Genomic DNA, 23927 nt, shown 5'->3' on the forward strand with positions numbered 1-23927 from the left:
GGTGAAATGAATATCTCAATAAATGGGCAATGAAATACCCCATAGCAACATAGTCATACTGAAAGAAGATGACACTCATGCTATGAAGTGGACAAAGACAGTGATCCAATGTGCATCCTGGTAATGACGAATTCATTCATGCAACGAATTTTCAGGTGAGTAATGGTGAAATTATAAGGCCTATCACAAACACTATCTCTTATGAAGTATGAAACCTCTTGAATGGCTTATTTATTCCATTTGTAACGGTTCAAATCCCGTTACAAGATGATATCTGTATTTTTATTATTGTATGATTTTATCTGTATTTTATTATTATTATTATTATTATTATTATTATTATTATTATTATTATTATTATTATTATGTCAGTATTATTATTATGTTATCTGTGATATTGTACTATTATTGTAATTATCCGTTTTATTCAATTTTGCAATTGCCTGTTGCTTGCAAGATTGCACTTAGATGTATACATATATACGTATGTGTAGTATAACACTCAATACCTGTACAGTGAGAATTGTTGTATATATCAGAGATTGGAAGTGACGTTGTTATATTGCTATACCAGTGGAGATTCTGCCAAGTCATCGCCGCTCCATGGCTACGTCATTGTATTTATTTAGAATATGCGCGCACGCTGTCATAGCCGCGGGGCTATTTCACCACTGTATGTAATATTTGTCGCGTAGGTGGGAGTACGTCATTGTTATTTCTGGAGATTACGTAGCTGTGTCAACCAACGTCTATAAAAGGTGGGTGCACATTGTAGCGTCAGTCATTAGTTATACGGATGCAGTACAGTGAACAAGTCTACTAGATCAAGAGGCCTTAGTTGGCCAGTGAACGAGAGATGGTGAAGACTCAGTGAGCCATTATTGGTCATTGAGAGAGTGAGACCAAATGGTTGGTCCGTCACTTAGTGGAAGACGCGGACGCAAGGCTTACCAAGGAGTCAGAGAGGGCAACCCTGGACCTGCCAAGAGGTCATACCATATTGACTTACAAAGAAGTCAGATGATATGGAGAAGAAGCAGTCGCAAGGATGTATCACCACGTTAGGCGTGACACATCTACAGTAAACACCAGAGCAATGGATTACGTCGTAATTACACTCAAAGTGTTGAAGGTACAGTCAAGTGAATCAGTGAGGGAAATATTTCGTATAAATTGTTAAATGTCCGGTCAAGAAGAATTCAAATTCATGCCTAGTTTCTTTCAGTTGCAATGTCATAATTTCATATTCTCATCTGTTTTATCGCAACAAGACTCACTATTTTTTGATATATTATTTAAAGAATATATATTGTTCTATCAAACGAATTCATAGTTTCATTTCTTTGACAGTAAAATATCTTAACCTCAAAATTAATGGGGAAACCGAACGCCAATCTCCTTTTCCCAGAACTTATATGGTATGTTGTCAAAAGTAAGCTTATTACCCCACACCCTAGAGATGGTCAAGAGTCTCATTCTATTATTACTGTACTGAGTGACAGCTGGCGCCCTTCAAATAACGTATGTGTAAGTAAGCAGGTAACAAGTAAGTGTGAGTACAAGGTTCGACGAGTGTGTATTTTATTTAATGAATATTAATTTTCAGATTTTCCATTTTAAATGCAGATATTCAGATTTCCAAGTTAAATCCAGATTTATATATGTTTGTAAAATTAGTAAGACAGTTAGGAAGTTCTCACATTGTATGTTTAACCACTTGATGTACTTTGAAGGATCTCTCCGTCCTGGCTCTTGACTGCACTCCGGTACAAAGACGGATCCCTCCGTCCGCGCGTACTGTTTATTTCCGGACCCACTCCAAGCAGGTTTCCTTTGTGAAGGATTTGATATTAGTTAGGTAACCTCTTGACAGATGGAATCACTGTTTTATTCCATTGATGTATTCGATAAACACGTCTGTGCATTTATTCCGTGGAAAGAATAACCAGTATCTTAGCAACCCCATCGTAAGCGAAATCATGGCTGCCTCCATGTTGAGTGACGAAGCGATTATATGGGAATTTTTAGAAGAGAATGACATTGATATAGAAATAAGTGACGAAGAATTTAGTGGATATGGAAAGTAGTGAAAGCAGTTCATGTGATAGAAACTTCAGCGCTCGTAGGGGTGAACAAAGTGGTGTTTTGCCGTCAAATATGTCACTTTTAGGCCCACAACTGATGCCGCACCAGCAGCTTCTAATCGTGTGTTACAAGATAGGGAATCGAACTGGGAGCACGTAAGTAATACTCCAGAGTATCATTCATGCATCGCAAGTGGTGAAATAGTGTTTTCCACAGGCACCTAGGACAATGCCCAAACGAACTACAAGTTGTGAATGAATTTCTAACAGCAGACTTTTCGGGAACATCTAACCAATGAGGTAAATGCTTATGCAACTAAATGTCTTGTATCGGCTGCCGAGGAAATAAAAGGGGTAATGTCATTTGGAAAGGAACTCTGGTTTCCTGTATCTGTGGATGTAAAGAAGGCCAGATTACCTTTAAGTGGTAAAGTATGATGGCAAGAAGAAGTACAGACCCAATCTTGTTTTTGACTACAACTGTGGAAAGGGTGGTGTTGATTCCCATGACCGGAGACCCGCATCATCCCCCCTGATGAGGAAGTATGTAAAAAGATACAAAAAATATACTTCTACATGCTAGACATGACACTTCTGAATTCCAACATCAATCATCCCCTCCTCAACCCTGAAAAGAAGCCAGTAGGCTTTACCACCTTCCGGATCAATTTGGCCGAACAGCTGTTGGCAAGTGAGACCTGCCTGACTATCCAAAATAAGGCACCCAAGCCCTGGGGATACACCACTGAGGCTTCAAGAGAGTCACTGGGGACACTTTCCGACCAAAATACCCCCAACAACGAAGAAGGTTATCCCATCACAGAGATGCAAAGTCTGTGTGACACGGGGTCTGAGGAACGAATCATCATTTGAATGCCACCGGTGCAAGGTGGCGATGCACGAATGTGACTGTTTTATGATCTACCATATTCATAAAGACTTCACAAAGTACATCTGACAGTAGTTTGGATATATCAAATAATAATAATAATAATGTTATTTGCTTTACGTCCCAATAACTACTTTTTAAGGTCTTCGGAGACGCCGAGGTGCCAGAATTTAGTCCCACAGGAGTTCTTTTACATGCCAGTAAATCTACCGACACGGGGCTGTCGTATTTGAGCACCTTCAAATACCACCGGACTGAGCCAGGATCGAAGCTGCCAAGTTGGGGTTAGAAGGCCAGCACCTTAACCGTCTGAGCCACTCAGCCCGGCAGTTTGGATAATTCCCCTCATTATTTTGCAGTAAAGCATGCTTTTTCAGTGTCAGTGATAATATCATGTAAAGTAATGAAAATAAATGGTACACCAAGGCATAAATAAGTTCAGTTAAATGGTATGTGAAAGGGTTAAGTAAAAATTATCAGTCACAATGGACAAGTAACATAACAGACCACATTAGGTCAATTGCCACGAGATGGCTACAATGTGTGTAGTATATTAAACGAACACCCATAGTAAACAAGCGTATCACCAGCAACTTGTATCAACAAATTACTGTATTATCTAGAAATCAATAATTAATATAATCAATAAGATAACAAAGGTGTTTCATTTGGAAGCAACTAGTAAAATATCCTGTAACAGTAACAAAACAATGTACCTTATAAATACTTTGTGTTCAAAACTATTTACGAATTCAAAAATATTAGTAGGATTGATACCAGCTCTCAAATGATAGAGAGTAGAGGTCTTTGGAATAATCCTAACTGCTGTACGATTCATAACGCAAGATCATGGAACAACTCAAGGGAAAAGTGAAAATAGGTAAGTAAACAGTCAATCTCATAAAAAAGTATATTTTCTGTAGGACTATCAATCATGTGCAATGAAATGAAGGGTCAAACACTGATATCTGTTGAGCCATTTTCTAACCATTTCTATTACCTGATTATGGCTTATCAATTATGTACATTACCTCAAGAGAGTTTTCCTGGATCGAACCTGACTCGGTTAACTCTGATTTAACTTCCTCTTTCAGAGCTATCACTTCTGATATATGTTCAAAATTTTCCTGTGGAAAATAACATATATTAGGTATGCTCATAACACACATCTACAAATACAGCCACTAACAAATGAGCATATTATTACATTAATTTTCAGTATTACAGTTAGTTTACAGCGATAATGACACAAACTTCTTCGGAGTAGCTAAAGAAATCAAGGACTTTCTGTAAAACAACCCTCAGAAAACCAACTCTTCACACAACCGCAGGCATGGGACTGACACGGCTTTTCACCCCTCCTGAGAGCACCACACGTTGGTGGAATCAGGGAAGCAGCTGTCAAGAATCTGATATATCACCTCAGAGGAGTGATGGATCCTTATCACTTCACCAACAAAGAATGGACCACTCTTATAACACATACCTCCTCTCACCAAAGATTTTTTAACGTGTCTTAATTTTGTAAATTGTCGTTTGTGAACTTACAAGTTTCCTCCTTTATATAACACACGGTTCTCTACGTAACACTTTGACTACAGTAATCAGGATTGTACACTGACTGACAGAGCAAATGAAACACCACGAAGGAGTGGTCAGAACTTTATGCCAATTGCAGGGTAGACTGACGTCACTGAGGTATGCTCATGATGTGAAATGCGCCGCTGTGCTGCGCACGTAGCGAACGATAAATGGGACACGGCGTTGGCGAATAGCCCACTTCGTACTGTGATTTCTCAGCCGACAGTCATTGTAGAACGTGTTGTCGTGTGCCACAGGACACGTGTATAGCTAAGAATGCCAGGCCGCCGTCAACGGAGGCATTTCCAGCAGACAGACGACTTTACGAGGGGTATGGTGATCGGGCTGAGAAGGGCACGTTGGTCGCTTCGTCAAATCGCAGCCGATACCCATAGGGATGTGTCCACGGTGCAGCGCCTGTGGCGAAGATGGTTGGCGCACGGACATGTGGCACGTGCGAGGGGTCCAGGCGCAGCCTGAGTGACGTCAGCACGCGAGGATCGGCGCATCCGCCGCCAAGCGGTGGCAGCCCCGCACGCCACGTCAACCGCCATTCTTCAGCATGTGCAAGACACCCTGGCTGTTCCAATATCGACCAGAACAATTTCCCGTCGATTGGTTGAAGGAGGCCTGCACTCCCGGCGACCGCTCAGAAGACTACCATTGACTCCACAGCATAGACGTGCACGCCTGGCATGGTGCCGGGCTAGAGCGACTTGGATGAGGGAATGGCGGAGCGTCGTGTTCTCCGATGAGTCACGCTGCTGTTCTGTCAGTGATAGTCACCGCAGACGAGTGTGGCGTCGGCATGGACAAAGGTCAAATCCGGCAGTAAATGTGGAGCGCCCTACCGCTAGACAACGCGGCATCATGGTTTGGGGCGCTATTGCGTATGATTCCACGTCACCTCTAGTGCGTATTCAAGGCACGTTAAATGCCCACAGCTACGTGCAGCATGTGCTGCGGCCGGTGGCACTCCCGTACCTTCAGGGGCTGCCCAATGCTCTGTTTCAGCAGGATAATGCCCGCCCACACACTGCTCGCATCTCCCAACAGGCTCTACGAGGTGTACAGATGCTTCCGTGGCCAGCGTACTCTCCGGATCTCTCACCAATCGAACACGTGTGGGATCTCATTGGACGCCGTTTGCAGACTCTGCCCCAGCCTCGTACAAATGGCAAATGGTTGACAGAGAATGGAGAACCATCCCTCAGGACACCATCCGCACTCTTATTGACTCTGTACCTTGACGTGTTTCTGCGTGCATCGCTGCTCGCGGTGGTCCTACATCCTACTGAGTCGATGCCATGCGCATTGTGTAACCTGCATATCGGTTTGAAATAAACATCAATTATTCGTCCGTGCCGTCTCTGTTTTTTTCCCCAACTTTCATCCCTTTCGAACCACTCCTTCTTGGTGTTGCATTTGCTCTGTCAGTCAGTGTATTTTAATCCGTTAGGCATGAGATCACGGCTGATGATACCCTAACAATGGGCGAAACATGTCCCCTTAAATTAGTATTACAATATATAAATCTTAATTTTAAGACCCCAATGCATATTGAATACGTGGATTTCAATAAACTTTTGTAACATTGGTGAATTAATGTACAATTCAATATGGACCAGTCATGAGTTTTGTAACATATAATTATCTGAGATTGTTGTAAACAATCCATGGAGTGAAATTAAAGTCCACTGTTTGTATCGGAGTTGAACCCTGTACACAAATATTACATTAATATTGTGCAGGAAACTAACAACTTGTATAAACACTATTTACCCAATCATAGATTAAGAAGGCCATCTTCTTGTCAGTGGATGACCGCACAATATTCCAATACTAGTGGACTGGAAACATTAGAAATTCTGTATCACATCACAAATATAATTATGATGGCAGAACACCTCGGACTATTTCATCCTGGCACTCAACACTCTGAGAGACAAGTTTAGAATCTCTTCAGAAATGGGAACGGAAAGAAGCCACACTCATACACGTCTCAGGTGTTACATCGTGTCATAATAATTTATGTTTCGCCCATTGCATGGGCATCATCAGCCGTGATCTCATGCTTGGGGGATAAAAATCAGGATCCTGATTGCTGTAGTCAAAGTGTTACATAGAGGAATAATTAATGAAAAATACACAAATGATGCCTTTAACCTCGACATACCCATTCCTTAAAACTAGAATAGACTGTGCTGGCCCAGTTCTAATAAAAAAATATGTGAAAACGAACAAGACCAGACTGCCTAGCTACCAAGGCTGTCTACACAGACACGATACCTGATCTCATCACAACAACATTTCTCTCCGCACTTTACCAACTTAGTTCTCATAGAGGTCAACCCTGAACATTTACAGCAATAATGGCACAAACTTCTTTGGAGCAGCTACAGAAATCAAGGCCTTCCTGCAAAACAACTCTCAGAAAACCAACTCTTCGCACAACTGCAGGCATGGGACTGACGTGGCATTTCATCCCTCCTTCAACACCACACATTGGTAGAATCTGGGAAGCAGCTGTCAAGAGTCTGATTTAATGCCCCAGACAAGTGATGGATTCTTATCACATCAACAACAAAGAATGGACCATTCTTGAAACACATACACCCTCTCACCAAAGCTAAATGATCAACCTTTTTACACTTCTTACATAACTACAACCCATTTCCTTATAGGAGAGCCAATTACTACACTCTCTGATCATGATTATACTTCCTCTCTGATCACAACATTGTCCACATGGCTATATTTTCAGCAGTTAACCCAGAACTCCTGGAAGAGATGGTGAAATGAATATCTCAATAAATGGGCAATGAAATACCCCACAGCAACATAGTTATAGTGAAAGAAGATGACATACATGCTATGAAGAGGACGATGACAGTGATCAAATGTGCATCCTGGTAATGATGAATTCATATATGCAACGAATGTTCAGGTGAGTAATGGTGAATTACAAGGCCTATTCACAAACACTATCCCTTACGAAGTATGAAACAGAAAGGCAAGGTAACTCTTGTATGGCCTATTTATTTATTGCGTGTTTAAGTAATATTGTTGTGAGATTACCTGTGGAACGCAGAGAGGTGAAAGAATGTGTCAGCTTGAATGGGTCTATCTACGATATCGAAGATTAATTTAAACTTTAAGGTTATACTTCTTTTCAGACCTCAAATTTAACAAAATTCCTCACTAAGTCATAGAGCAAAATGTCAGGTACAAAATAGCAAACAAGAATAGAAATCCAAGGGTTGGAAATTACAAGTTTTGAGCTTCCAGCTCCAATTTACAAGTTTACAACTTCATAAATGTTGCGTTTGGTTAGATAACGAGAGATATCTCCCAAGACACAGTTCAAGAGCACCTTGCTCCAAAGGTTACACATACGGCCTTCCAAAGGCCCCACTCAAAATTGTACCAATATCAGACAAGAGTTTACATGCTCTTTAAATTCAACCAAGGAGGCTGTGCTCGCAATTCTTTACAGCATACTCAAGGAAACATTACACAAAACCTTACAATTTCTGGCATCTCTAAGCACAACCTACAATTTACAATTCCTTTACACAGGGGTATCTAGTACCCATAACACTGGGCCTTCATGGAAAAGAACAACAGGTTGTATTACTGGCCCAAACTCAAAATGCATTCATTCGTAAATTTGCGCTCCTTGAAAACCAAGTTTTGAAACCCTACTTGGGCTTGTGGCCCGATGATGCAGAGACAACTTCTACACAACTGAGGTGACGCAAAAGAGAAGCTAATGAGTGATTTACAGGAGAAAAAAGTTACAAAATCGTAGTCACCTCAAGATAAACTGAAAGGGATTTTGAGAGGGAAACTCACTCTCTATCCCCAATTTACAGTTTAAGTCTGTATGAAATTTTACATTAGCAGAATGAAAGTTTACATTTTTGGAAACAGCTGTGAGTTTGCGGAGACAGCTACAGATATAGAAAACTGGTGGCCATTACCTGGGCTGACGTTCTGCCTGCCAAAGAATTAGGCACCCCACCTCCTGTCTTAACACACACACTCAGAAATTTGACAAGAATAAGACAAGGTAATTAGAAAAGGCTGCGGCTTTTATACCCAAGGGGTGGGTTCGAGAAGGCTCTGGGCTAAATCCGAACACATCCTCCCATTTTATTTGATACTCAAAAAGTTACAAGAAGCTGATGATTGGCTGAAAAATAAATACAGAAAATTTGTGATTGGCCAGACTACAAAGCTGGCAGGATGAGAAGGAAGTGTTGTAAATCATTGAAGTATCAAAATAAATGAAAGTCAATTTAGTTGAGGAAATTTATAAACCCAAAACTTCTTTAAATCATTAATCATTCCACCTTGCACCAGAGTGCATGACCTCCACTTTTTGTAGGGATATCTATGGATAAAAATACAAACTTTTTGATGTACACCAAAACAAACCAAAGATATACAGTCAGTTTAGGAAACTTTAAAATGTTATTCAGTAGTGAGGTCTTCTGATCAATGTCCCAACTTTATGCATTAGCGGTTTCAAGTTTTGTTCGATAGATAGTGTTCCTTAAGGCGCTTCTTTTACATGTGCGGGGTTGAGGTGCACCTCCTGGTACAAATATTATAAGTCACAATGGACAAGTAACACCACAGACCACATTAGGTCACTTGCCACGAAATGGCTACAATGTGTGTAGTATATTAAGCGAACACCCACAGTAAACAAGCGTATCACCAGCAACTTGTATCAACAAATTACTGTATTACCTAGAAATCAATAATTAATATAATCAATAAGATAACAAAAGTGTTTCATTTGGAATCAACTAGTAAAATATCCTGTAACAGTAAAAAATGAATGTATCTTTCAGCTACTTGGTGTTCGAAACTAATTTACGAATTCAAAAGTATTAGTAGGAATGATACCAGCTACCAAATGACATAGAGTAGAGGTCTTTGGAATAATCCTAACTGCTGCACAATTCATAACGCAAGATCGCGGAACAACTTGAAGGAAAAGTGAAAACTGGGTATGTAAACAGTCAATCTCATAAAAAAATATATTATCAGTAGGACTATGAATCATGTGCACTAAAAACATGGATCAAACCCCAGTATCTGTTGAGCCATTTTCTACCCATTTCGATTATCTGACGATGGCTTATCAAATTATGTACATTACCTCAAGAGAGTTTTCCTGCGTCGACCCTGGCTCTGTTAACTCTGATTTAACTTCTTCTTTCAGAGCTATCACTTCTGATACATGTTCGAAATTTTCCTGTGGAAAATAATATATATTAGGTATGCTCATAACACACATCTACAAATACAGTCACTAACAAATGAGCATATTATTACATTAATTTTCAGTATTACAGTTAGTTTACAGCGATAATGGCACAAACTTCTTCGGAGTAGCTAAAGAAATCAAGGACTGTAAAACAACCCTCAGAAAACCAACTCTTCACACAACCGCAGGCATGGGACTGACACTGCATTTCACCCCTCCTGAGAGCACCACACTTTGGTGGAATCAGGGAAGCAGCTGTCAAGAATCTGATATATCACCTCAGAGGAGTGATGGATCCTTATCACTTCACCAACAAAGAATGGACCACTCTTATAACACATATATCCTCTCACCAAAGATTTTTTTAACGTGTCTTAATTTTGTAAATTGTCGTTTGTGAACTTACAAGTTTCCTCCTTTATATAAGACACGGTTCTCTACGTAACACTTTGACTACAGTAATCAGGATTGTATTTTAATCCGTTAGGCATGAGATCACGGCTGATGATGCCCTAACAATGGGTGATACATGTCCCCTTAAATTAGTATTACAATATATAAATCTTAATTTTAAGACCCCAATGCATATTGAATACGTGGATTTCAATATAAACTTTTGTAACATTGGTGAATTAATGTACAATTCAATATGGACCAGTCATGAGATTTGTAACATATAATTATCTGAGATTGTTGTAAACAATCCATGGAGTGAAATTGAAGTCCACTGTTTGTATTGGAGTTGAACCCTGTACACAAATATTACATTAATATTGTGCAGGATACTAACAACTTGTATAAACACTATTTATCCAATCATAGATTAAGAAGGCCATCTTCTTGTCAGTGGATGACCGCACAATACTCCAATACTAGTGGACTGGAAACATTAGAAATTCTGTATCACCTCACAAATATAATTATGATGGCAGAACACCTCGGACTATTTCATCCTGGCACTCAACACTCAGAGAGACAAGTTTAGAATCTCTTCAGAAAGGGGAACGGAAAGAAGCCACACTCATACACGTCTCAGGTGTTACATCGTGTCATAATAATTTATGTTTCGCCCACTGCATGGGCATCATCAGCCGTGATCTCATGCTTGGGGGATAAAAATCAGGATCCTGATTGCTGTAGTCAAAGTGTTACATAGAGGAATAATTAATGAGAAATACACAAATGATGCCTTTAACCTCGACATACCCATTCCTTAAAACTAGAATAGACTGTGCTGGCCCAGTTCTATTAAAAAAATGTGTGAAAACGAACAAGACCAGACTGCCTAGCTACCAAGGCTGTCTACACAGACACGATACCTGATCTCATCACAACAACATTTCTCTCCGCACTTTACCAACTTAGTTCTCATAGAGGTCAACCCTGAACATTTACAGCAATAATGGCACAAACTTCTTTGGAGCAGCTACAGAAATCAAGGCCTTCCTGCAAAACAACTCTCAGAAAACCAACTCTTCGCACAACTGCAGGCATGGGACTGACGTGGCATTTCATCCCTCCTTCAACACCACACATTGGTAGAATCTGGGAAGCAGCTGTCAAGAGTCCGATTTAACGCCCCAGACAAGTGATGGATTCTTATCACTTCAACAACAAAAAATGGACCATTCTTGAAACACATACATCCCCTCACCAAAGCTAAATGATCAACCTTTTGACACTTCTTACATAACTACAACACATTTCCTTATAGGAGAGCCAATTACTACACTCTCTGATCATGATTATACTTCCTCTCTGATCACAACATTGTCCACATGGCTATATTTTCAGCAGTTAACCCAGAACTCCTGGAAGAGATGGTGAAATGAATATCTCAATAAATGGGCAATGAAATACCCCACAGCAACATAGTTATAGTGAAAGAAGATGACATACATGCTATGAAGAGGACAATGACAGTGATCAAATATGCATCCTGGTAATGATGAATTCATATATGCAACGAATGTTCAGGTGAGTAATGGTGAATTACAAGGCCTATTCACAAACACTATCCCTTACGAAGTATGAAACAGAAAGGCAAGGTAACTCTTGTATGGCTTATTTATTTATTGCGTGTTTAAGTAATATTGTTGTGAGATTACCTGTGGAACGCAGAGAGGTGAAAGAAGGTGTCAGCTTGAATGGGTCTATCTACGATATCGAAGATTAATTTAAACTTTAAAACGAAGGTTATATTTCTTTTCAGACCTCAAATTTAACAACATTCCTCACTAAGTCAAGGAGCAAGGTACAAAATGGCAAACAAGAATAGAAATCCAAGGGTTGGAAATTACAAGTTTTGAGCTTCCAGCTCCAATTTACAAGTTTACAACTTCATAAATGTTGCGTTTGGTTAGATAACGAGAGATATCTCCCAAGACACAGTTCAAGAGCACCTTGCTCCAAAGGTTACACATACGGCCTTCCAAAGGCCCCACTCAAAATTGTACCAATATCAGACAAGAGTTTACATGCTCTTTAAATTCAACCAAGGAGGCTGTGCTCGCAATTCTTTACAGCATACTCAAGGAAACATTACACAAAACCTTACAATTTCTGGCATCTCTAAGCACAACCTACAATTTACAATTCCTTTACACAGGGGTATCTAGTACCCATAACACTGGGCCTTCATGGAAAAGAACAACAGGTTGTATTACTGGCCCAAACTCAAAATGCATTCATTCGTAAATTTGCGCTCCTTGAAAACCAAGTTTTGAAACCCTACTTGGGCTTGTGGCCCGATGATGCAGAGACAAATTCTACACAACTGAGGTGACGCAAAAGAGAAGTTAATGAGTGATTTACAGGAGAAAAAAGTTACAAAATCGTAGTCACCTCAAGATAAACTGAAAGGGATTTTGAGAGGGAAACTCACTCTCTATCCCCAATTTACAGTTTAAGTCTGTATGAAATTTTACATTAGCAGAATGAAAGTTTACATTTTTGAAAACAGCTGTGAGTTTGCGGAGACAGCTACAGATATAGAAAACTGGTGGCCATTACCTGGGCTGACGTTCTGCCTGCCAAAGAATTAGGCACCCCACCTCCTGTCTTAACACACACACTCAGAAATTTGACAAGAATAAGACAAGGTAATTAGAAAAGGCTGCGGCTTTTATACCCAAGGGGTGGGTTCGAGAAGGCTCTGGGCTAAATCCGAACACATCCTCCCATTTTATTTGATACTCAAAAAGTTACAAGAAGCTGATGATTGGCTGAAAAATAAATACAGAAAATTTGTGATTGGCCAGACTTCAAAGCTGGCAGGATGAGAAGGAAGTGTTGTAAATCATTGAAGTATCAAAATAAATGAAAGTCAATTTAGTTGAGGAAATTTATAAACCCAAAACTTCTTTAAATCATTAAACATTCCACCTTGCACCAGAGTGCATGACCTCCACTTTTTGTAGGGATATCTATGGATAAAAATACAAACTTTTTGATGTACACCAAAACAAACCAAAAATATACAGTCAGTTTAGGAAACTTTAAAATAACATATTACTCAGTTATTCAGTAGTGAGGTCTTCTGATCAATGTCCCAACTTTATGCATTAGCGGTTTCAAGTTTTGTTCGATAGATAGTGTTCCTTAAGGCGCTTCTTTTACATGTGCGGGGTTGAGGTGCACCTCCTGGTACAAATATTATAAGTCACAATGGACAAGTAACACCACAGACCACATTAGGTCACTTGCCACGAAATGGCTACAATGTGTGTAGTATATTAAGCGAACACCCACAGTAAACAAGCGTATCACCAGCAACTTGTATCAACAAATTACTGTATTACCTAGAAATCAATAATTAATATAATCAATAAGATAACAAAAGTGTTTCATTTGGAATCAACTAGTAAAATATCCTGTAACAGTAAAAAATGAATGTATCTTTCAGCTACTTGGTGTTCGAAACTAATTTACGAATTCAAAAGTATTAGTAGGAATGATACCAGCTACCAAATGACATAGAGTAGAGGTCTTTCGAATAATCCTAACTGCTGCACAATTCATAACGCAAGATCGCGGAACAACTTGAAGGAAAAGTGAAAACTAGGTATGTAAACAGTCAATCTCATAAAAAAATATATTATCAGTAGGACTATGAATCATGTGCACTAAAAACATGGATCAAACCCCAGTATCTGTTGAGCCATTTTCTACCCATTTCGATTATCTGACGATGGCTTATCAAATTATATACATTACCTCAAGAGAGTTTTCCTGCGTCGACCCTGGCTCTGTTAAATCTGATTTAACTTCTTCTTTCAGGGCTATCACTTCTGATACATGTTCGAAATTTTTCTGTGAAAAATAAGATATATTAGGTATGCTCATAACACACATCTACAAATACAGTCATTAAAAAATGAGCATGTTAATTCATTAATTTCCAGTATTACAGGTACTTTCGCAATTTCACTAATGTTTAAGGAAGATTTCTTCCAGCAGAGGATTGTTATAACCAAAGGCTGTACTGAGAAAGGTGTTATTATTCTTGCTCACTCCTTATGTCAGAGAAAGGATGAGACTGAGAACAAAATATAAAATGCAAAATATTTTCTAGCCATATCAGAAGATATAATACCACCGATGGAATTAGGGCTATCTCACACAGAATTTGGAAGGAAGCAGCCATGTGCATAAACACTAAATTGTATGAACTGTTTTCATATGTTCAATCATATCAGTCAAATCATAAAAGTTGCTTGAACCAATTAGAAGCATTACAACACTTCTAAATGATTTTTTTGTTCTCAGCACAGAGTCTGTTTAAAGACAGATAAAAATTACTTGAAATAATGGAATCACATTCTCTACTATGGTTTTGCTGCGATCATAGGAGCTACATAAAACATTAATACAGTTCTGTTTCAATGATTCCAAGTGTAAAATAAAAAACATAAACATGAAAGAAGCAGACTTATCACAGTCATATAACAGTGAAAGATGTGATGAAGCCCAAAGTTAAAGCAGCTAGAAATGAAATATTTTACTACTATAAGCATGTTATGTAGTGTTCTGTGAGGAGCTGAGGGGATGAGGACACCGACAGTGGAGAATCAGCAGTGTTGGAGTGTATATCTGCAGTTTCGGAAGATCTCTTATGATCTAATACGAGACATTTAAATTTCACTCTTGGATTCATAAAACCTTGTCAGCATTAAAGGGGGGGAGGGACTGTGACGAAAAGCTTATATTCTAATGTAAGTTAAGTAACTAATAAAAGTGAATTAAAGTAACAAGTTCTAGAATATACCAACTTAACACATTCAATACAGAAGAGAACAGTGGCTGAACTAAGGAATGGATGAAAAGGATGCACAAAAAGGACAAGGAAATAATGACAATGAGGAAAGAAAAAATTCTGTTTAATGTGCCTGAAGTCCTTAAATTGTCAGAGCCCACTAAGAAGGGGCATATAAAAGAAATTATTCTCAGAAATCATACATTCTAGAGCCATTAGACATGGTTCTCTACTGTATATATCATAGAACCTGACCTGTATTTGAGGAATAAAATGAGCTAATCACTATTCCGTCTTTCTAGAAGAATTCAACATATGAGCAAAATATTTATTTTGAGAGAACGTACATTCAGATTTTGAGGTATTTCATCCCTCGTATGTCATAGGCAAATCTATCCATTCCTTGAAACACGTAATATCTTCCAGCACATTGTGGGTGTGAGGGTAACCCAGAATTATCACACCAGTGTTGACATTTTGTTTAGCAGACTGGTGTATCCAGGCTCAGAAACACTAATGAAAGATTTGTGATTTAACTTCTTCTACACTAATTATGGTAGAAGTAATAATTCTTAACATGTGGTGCTAATGGTGGTGCAGTACTGTAGGAGGACGTTAGTTTTCTAAAAAGTACGATCGGTCAACCATCATCTATTATAATCAAAGGGGAAAAATAAAAAAGGTGCAACCCCTAAACCAAAGTAATTTCAATACTGACAGTAAAAAGTACAGACTAATCCAAGTCTAACCTTAAGTTCCTAAGAGTTGGCAGCTTTGTGTAGCACATTGTGGTGTATTCCCAGACATATAAAAAAAACAGAGTTTACTACGCATAGATGCTCATTCAGCAATTGGTGAATGCTGGTGTTAATACTGAGGAAGCACATAGAAAATTGTGCCCCTGCCAAACTTATTCAGATATGAAGGGTTAATTTCTGACCCCTATAAAGTTATCTGGTATGAAACTTACAAGTGATGCCGTTGTTTCTCCTTCAATCCAGCCTGGTTCCTCTTTGATCTTTGCTTCCAGGTCCATTCTGCACTGCAAACTGAAGTAGTTAGAAGGTACTGGAATGGTTGATTACTTCTACTGACCTTACACTGAAATATAAGCCAGAAAAATATATTACCTTATTAATGTCATTGATACTTATGGTCTTTGTTAACAGACTAAGCAACAACCTTGTCATTTTAAATGACCATCAATATTATGATCATACCAAAAAACCCAAAATTTTACATGACTGTTGATATTGTGATCATACCTATAGGACCTCAAGTTTTCTATGACTAATACTTCAATCAACGCTAAGGACCTGCAGTTTTACATGATTTCTAAAACAGTGATCACATCCGTAATATAATTTAACTTATCTGTCGATATCAAGACCATAGTCATAGGACCCCTAGTATTACATGACACCTTATATCATATTAATAGCTATTTAACATACAGTTTTATATGGTACTGAAACCGCAACAAGATGACCTTTCTTGAAAATTCAGTGACTGTATGGTTTGCACATCACTCTGATCACCCGGGTCCATATACTGGAATCTTCCTACCACTTTTAGCTTTTGTAATCAACTTCAAAACTAACTGAAAAAGTTCACAGTTCTTTGAGATATGTTCTATCAAAATTTACCTGCCCAGGATCAAATTCTCTCAAACCATTCTCCTCTCATTAAGCTTATTCACTATCTCTTTATTTGAGACATGTTCTATCAATCTCATCTTCAAGAACTTCTGATAACACGGCATCTAAAAGGCTTCAACTCTGTTTTTTCTTGGCACCAGTTATTATCTGTGTTTCACTTCCATACAGTGTCGTACTCCTTGCTCAGTGTAAACATAATTTTAAAAATTTTCAATCTGTTGAACCTAAAGAACGTGATAGAGAACAGATGGGAATTTAAGCTGGATTCAGTGATGATATTTATCGATATTGAGAAGGCATATGTCAGTGTACCATGGCAAGTGGTCTTGGATGCATTGATAAAAAAGAAGGTAGAGAGAGGTGAAGAGCCAATTATAAAAGCCATGAACGAAGAGTGAGTATGTAGTATGAATACTGCGATAGGAAAAACAAACTTTTTCAAAGTAGAATCAGGACTTCAAAAAGGATGTGTTTTATCCCCGCCAATCTTCATTACAATCATGGATGAAATCCACAAGAGTATACAACAAAAAATGGGAACCAAGGAGGCAAAGGCCTCGCACTTTGCAGATGAGACAGTAATATGGGCAGAAGATGAAATGGAAGCACAAGAACAAGATAATGCAAGGAATCAGGAGATGGAGGAATATAGAATGAAAATAAGTGTGGAAAAGAGTATGATAGTAGTGGTGACGAAAGGTAATAAAGAAGGAAGTGGGAATACTGAAGTAAATGGAAGACCATTAGAAGTTGTGGAAAGCTTCAAGTATTCGGAGAGAATAATTGAAGAAGATGGGTAAATAAAATAAGAAATTGGATAGGGACTTGAACAAGCCAATGAGTTTTACCAATGTGTGAGATGTATAGTCTGTAACTGGGACATCCAATGGATTGCAAGAAAATTTTGCACCCAATGTATTACACACCATTTTGGACATATGCACCAAGCACATGGACAACAACAAAAACATGATAACACAGAATGCAACAGGCCAAGATGAAATTCCTTAGAGAAATATAGGGAGAGCATAAAGGGATAAAGTCAGAAACATAGAAATGAGGGAGTGAATTGGATACACTGAACTGAAAGGCAAGATAGAGACCCGTAAGCTGAAATGGTATGGACAAATGATGAGAATGGAAGAGGATAGAGTTCCACAGTAAGTATTTACAGAGGAAGACATAGGAGAAAGACATCGAGGATTGCCCAGAAAGGGGTGAATGGCTACGGTAAGGAGAGTACTGAGAAGAGTAAAAGTAGAAAAAAAATTCGAGGTAGGAAAGGAGTGGTGGAGAGAGAAAAACTGAGGAGGTTCTTGAATCACATTTCTACCCAGAAGACTGGAAATGGAAAATGAAGAATATTCTGTTGAAATAAAGACAAAAATTCATACAATACTGCTATCAGCTCATTTCATTGAACAATGCCACCAACCTTTACTGAAGTGCTTTTTCTTTATTTTTCTATGCATGTCTTGTCTAATTACACAATTGAGTGGTGTTTACCAGAGTGCCCCTTGTAGGGAGTTCCATGTCAAATGAGTGGTTTAAATGTTTAGCAGCTTTTATTGTTCCCCAGGTAGCAAAAAAATGTCTATGTTGAATACCTCGAGTAGTGCCTCAGAATTCATTTCACAGAATAGCAGTGTTCGTTAGTCACTTTGTGATATATTACTTGCACCATCCTGGGGGGTAGTTTCATCCATGCACCATATTGGGCGACCATTTTTTATGAACGTTAACTTGGGTAACAATTGCTCCGGCTATTTTCCCCTCAATCTCCCATCACTCTAATAGATCATTTAATGGATGAATGCATAATAAATTTGATGCTAAGTGTCGTTGGCTAAGTTCGCTTTAAATATTCATCATATACGCAGTTATCGCCTCATAGAATTCTAGCGATATCGTAACTTAGAATTCTCCTATCAGAATATATGATATGGTAATCCTTACTTTGCCTCATGACACCTCTCAGGGATAATTGAATTGTTTTTTTTTTTTTTTTTTTTGAACCATACTATTTTACCGTGAGGTCAACTGAGGCACCACATTTCCGCTTCAATAAATTATTATCGATACCATTCATCATCCTAAATCATTATTATGTTTTCCAAGTCCAATCATCCGAATATAAGTGAAGAAAATAAATAAAATATTTTCCTAATGGATTAATTCAAGATTACCTAAATCCTAATAATATTAGCCTATCTCCTAAAATAATAACCTCTAAATTAGAAAATCCATATTTTATTTCTGGATTCCGGAATCACAAAAGAAAATCTTAATTATCATCATCAATTATCTTCTTCTTCTTTAATAAAGAAATCTTTAGGTTGAAAATAAAGCTAAGTCCCTAATCGTAATTAAATTTGTTTAAATAAAATTATATAGTTTAAGTCCATCACTTCTTGTTTCTTCTATACAAAATCAACTGATAATTTAAAAAAAATAATTTAAAAAAATGCTTATTTTCACTATTATCACTTCAACATTCCATGACGATTCACTCATTTCGGCGTCTTAACGTCAGTAATCACAAGTAAGTTCCAAATATTTTGGCCCTAAAATGGCTATTTCAAATATATTTTGTTCTTAAATGAAAAATATTGGTCTCCTCGACCGTATCATATGACTTAAATATACAAATAACACCTTAAATAAATGTAGGTATCGTTCAAAGTCTAATTGTAATTGTAGTTCTAATAGAAATTGTACCAAACATGTTTTAGGGTTTAGCAATAATTAAACAGGTATCACTGATTCCGAAGGAATGCATTTGGTTACCTCTTATATTTAAATGTGGTAAAGATTTTAAATTATGGGATTATTCTATGAATCAAATTCATTCTTGACAACAAACTTCCAATAATATTTAGTACAACGTTGGTATAAATTAACTATGAAGACGGCAAGTTTCCCTTCATTTATTTCCTACTTGGATATTTCTTCCGAAGACAGTGTATGGTAACCCAAATATACGAAATATGCGATGTTTTCCATTGTACGCGTGTACCATTAACCCTATATACCACTCATAACCATTTTATTATTCTGCCGCAAATGGTAATCATCACCATCGGCCCATACTACGTCGTATTTGCCGCCAAAACTGCCCATAAATATATCTATCTTTCCGTCTACTAACATTAATTACCATAATGTCTCATAATTCAATCACATAAACACATCACGACGAATAATTATTCACATTTGCATATTAACATGCCACTCAAATCATAAATTCTCTATGTAAGCATTTATCATCACCAACATGACGGCAAATCATTCCAACATCACATTATTTTACTACAATGGTGCTCTTTTGGGTTAAAATTCATATATTATACGCGTAAACACGCTAGCCTAAAAATGAAATGCATATATAAATCAAATAAGTTAATATGTACTCGCATTTCATTGCGTCGTATCGGCAAACACATTTAGGTTATTCGTAAATCAACTATCTTCTTCAAGAATATATGATTAAGGTTACGTCACTTTAAATACGATGTTTTTATCCCATGATGGTTAGAAATTACATTCCAAAATCTCTCCTGGTTTAGTTTTAAGCATTCCTATATTATGGCATAGATTGTAAAATCTGGAAGAAGTACCTATTCCCCTATTAATAATAATAATTCAACATGGACAATCTCGTTTTGAAGATGATAACGTCTGTGATTTTATCACGAAGAACTAGGTAAAACAACGTACCAAATATACACTTTAAACTACTAAATCTACTGCATATCAATTTCAAGAAAATAAAATAACTCTTTGGAACTTATCTTGTGATCACCGACGTTAGATGGTCGGCTTTGGCCTTGATGTTGTCATCCAGGGATTTCGTTGTACGGCTCCATCCTCTGCTACGTCACCATCAGGTTGTGATTTTGGGACTCGAGATAGCAGAACAGCTGGGCGGTTTCCGTCAGACAGCCGGCTCCATCTTCAGTTTAGCCTCTCATCATGTTGTTGCAGTCAATCATAACAGAAAGAAACATTTCCAAATCGTGAATTAATTTCATATTCATATTCTCAGGAATAAATATCAGGTCTGTCTCTAATATCAGGTTTTTAGGACAATACTTCAATATTAATCTTTGGTAGCGATTTAACAGTTAAATTATTTCAAGTTATTTCTGTCAATATTTTCTTCTGTTCGGCTAATCAACCTATATTGCGTAATATTCAACTTGGTTGCTCGCACGGACTTGCGTATCCACTCCGACTACTGTTCGGGTATTTCCTAACTCTCTCTTCACGATATTCCTTTATGTATGTTTGTTTTCCAAATATTCTCTCACTTCGCAAGTTCTCCAGTCGGTGACTTCTACAGTTCACACGAAGATTGGCTTTACTTCTTGAGGATAAATTTACTTCGATTTACGTTACGGATTTTTTTATTGTTCAGCTTCTTGTTCTTGTTTTAACAATACTGAAAATCTTCTATTATTTTATCACGGCCGCATGGATCCTTGACAATTTTCCGTCTCGGTCCGTGATCTAGGCATCTTTAATTCATCAAATAAATATCTTTGCCGTCACGCGCACGGCCTTCTTGAATATATACACGTTCGTAAAATGTATACATTTCGAAATCACGGCCTAATTTATTTAACATATGCATTCTTTTCTGACGTATGGCCCAATTCCGTAATCTTCGCGATCATTACCGTGCATGGCAAACTTATAACTTCGTATGACGGCCTTCATTCCGATATCAGGACGATGAAAACGGTACATTTATCCTCCTGCCATAGATAAATAAATATGCTGCTCGCAGTATATTTATTTCAATTTTTGTTATTCTAAACTGATGTAGCCTTTCATCGGCCTGATTTCGCTCATTTATATCATATGTTTCGAATTTTAGTTAGTACTCTACTCTTGATCTTCTTTATAATATGGTTTCATGTTTGACGCGTTGTATACGTTTTGATATGTCCCATCTAGACTTTCTATCATATAGGCGTTGTTTCCAAAAACCTTCTTTACCACATATGGACCGTCGTATAAATGAACGAATTTGGCGAATATTCTTTCTGAAACGTTAGAGATTGGTACTTTCTTTATCATTACCAGGTCATCAACCCGGAATGGTGGGTGGAATTTCTTATTTCGGACTCTTCTTCGGCGTTTGTTCGCCTGTTCTTCTAATTTGGCACTTACTATTTGATTAATCTCTCCGCAAGTAGGTTTTGGTTCTTTGTCCTTTCCTATAATCTCATCCCATGGTCGAGCTGGTCGTTCGTTCAAATGTACGAGTCTCGGTATCTGCCTCGTTGATTCATGGACAGTGTCGTTCATACATGCCTCGATTATTTTAATTACTTCAATCCATTTCCAATGACTTTGGGAGCAATATATCCTGCAATATTTAGAAATTTCTCGCATGCATCGCTCCACTGGATTGGCTGTCGGGTGTCTTACTGAACAATAGACATGTTTAATTCCTAAAATTTGCATTGCATCCTGGAATTCACCCGATGTAAACTGTGTTCCTCTATCAGTCAAGATATTTTTTGGTTTTCCCATCCGAGGTATAACGTTTATGTTTATAACTCTCAATATTTGTTTTGTTGTTGCTCTCTGTATAGGCTGTAGGACTGTGAATTTTGAAAAAATGTCCATTGTAACAACTATGTACCTATTTCCTTTAACAGCTGTTGGTAATCTTCCATATAAATCTGTTGCAAAGATCTCACGAGGAGCTGTTGGTATTATTGCAATTGGTTCCTGCTTGGTAAGGAAAGGGCTATATTTTGTCCTTTGGCATGTATCACAGGTCTTGATTACATCTCTAATTGTTTGTCTCATTCCTGTCCATGTAAATCTTTCCATTATCGTCCTCACCACCTTTTCTATTCCTCCATGTCCAATTATCCTATGGGAATGCCAAATTATCCCTTTCTGCAAAGATCTGGGTACTACTATTTTGGTCCTTTTCAAATCCTTGCCGACATATTGCTTCAATATTCCATGTTCCATTATATATTTACCATCTCTATTACTTTCCCTGTCGCCATCGAAATCACTTTGTTCAATCCTTGTTATTTCTAGCATTAATTTCTCATCTGCTCTTTGCCATGCCGATATATCCTTTAATTTTTCTAAAAATTCTTCGTCCTGTCTTACTAATTCGATCTGATTTATAGTTTCTTCTTTTACCACAGGATTTCTGCTTAATGCATCCGCGAGGATATTGTCCTTCCCACTACAATGCTCAATTCTGATATTAAACTGTTGGGCGAATAAAATCCATCGTGTGACTCTTTCACTTAGCATCGCTGCCTTAAGACCGAATTCCAAAGCTTTATGGTCTGTACGGATAGTAACTGGGAATCCATATACAATCTTTTTCCACTGTTGCAGAGCATAAATAATTGCTAGTAACTCCTGCTCAGTTGTTGTATAACTTATTTCATGATTGCGTAACTTGCGGCTTGCAAATGCCAAGTATACTCGATCCTCATCATTTGCTGGTGCCTCTTGGTATAAATATGCACCTATACCGACATTTGATGCATCCGTTTGTATGATAAATTCTCTAGTATAATCCGGATATCCTAACTTGATACTATTTGCCATTAATTTTTTCATTGCCAGGAAAGCTTCTTCTGTTTGAGTATTCCATTTCCATTTGTTGTTTAATTTTAACAAATCCTGCAATGGCGCTGCGATTTCTGTATACCCTCTACAGTGATTTGCAAAGAACTGGGTCATTCCCAAAAATTGCCTAACTTGCTTTATGCGCGTTGGCCCAGGAAATTCGCAAATTGCTTGAATTTTAACTGGATTAGGTTTCACCCCGTTTCCGTCAATTACATGTCCGACAAATAATATCTCATTTTGACAAAATTTTGATTTGGCCAGGTTAATTTTGAATCCTGTAGTTTCCAAATTATCTAATAATTGCTTCAGCTTACTGCAATGTTCGTCAAATGTCTCTGTTGCAAAAACCATGTCATCCACATAACATGTCACATATTCTTTCACGTCAGGTAACAAGTTCCTATCTAATGCCCTTATCAATACGGCACAACTGTTCTTTAATCCGAAAGGCAACCTCCAATAAGCATATGTTTGGTTGTCAAACATGAATCCGGTTAGAAGTCTAGATTTTTCTTCTACAAGTATATGATGAAACGAAGATGTAAAGTCCAAACTCGAAAAA

At 37.9% G+C, this 23927-nt stretch overlaps 1 protein-coding gene across 1 annotated transcript; it reads right to left on the reverse strand.

Annotated features, from left to right (window-relative positions):
- Window positions 1-3977: 3977 nt before the first annotated feature.
- On the reverse strand, window positions 3978-16169 carry LOC137503363 (uncharacterized protein PF3D7_1120000-like). Its single transcript, XM_068230922.1, has 4 exons — window positions 16060-16169; window positions 14051-14146; window positions 9728-9823; window positions 3978-4100 (listed from the first exon to the last, which is right to left on the reverse strand). The coding sequence occupies exons 1-4, from the start codon at window positions 16123-16125 to the stop codon at window positions 3978-3980; spliced, it is 381 nt and encodes a 126-aa protein (XP_068087023.1). The 5' UTR covers window positions 16126-16169.
- Window positions 16170-23927: the final 7758 nt, after the last annotated feature.

Source organism: Anabrus simplex, chromosome X (genome assembly GCF_040414725.1).
Source record: "Anabrus simplex isolate iqAnaSimp1 chromosome X, ASM4041472v1, whole genome shotgun sequence".
NCBI classification, from domain to species: domain Eukaryota; kingdom Metazoa; phylum Arthropoda; class Insecta; order Orthoptera; family Tettigoniidae; genus Anabrus; species Anabrus simplex.

Bases quoted from the DNA above. Each gene is read 5' to 3' on its own strand.
- LOC137503363 (XM_068230922.1), bottom strand. From the start codon at position 16,125: ATGGACCTGGAAGCAAAGATCAAAGAGGAACCAGGCTGGATTGAAGGA. The intron at 9,824-14,050 runs GTAATGTATATA...TATTTTCCACAG, and splicing joins CGCAGGAAAACTCTCTTGAG to GAAAATTTCGAACATGTATC. The intron at 4,101-9,727 runs GTAATGTACATA...TATTTTCCACAG, and splicing joins CGCAGGAAAACTCTCTTGAG to GAAAATTTTGAACATATATC.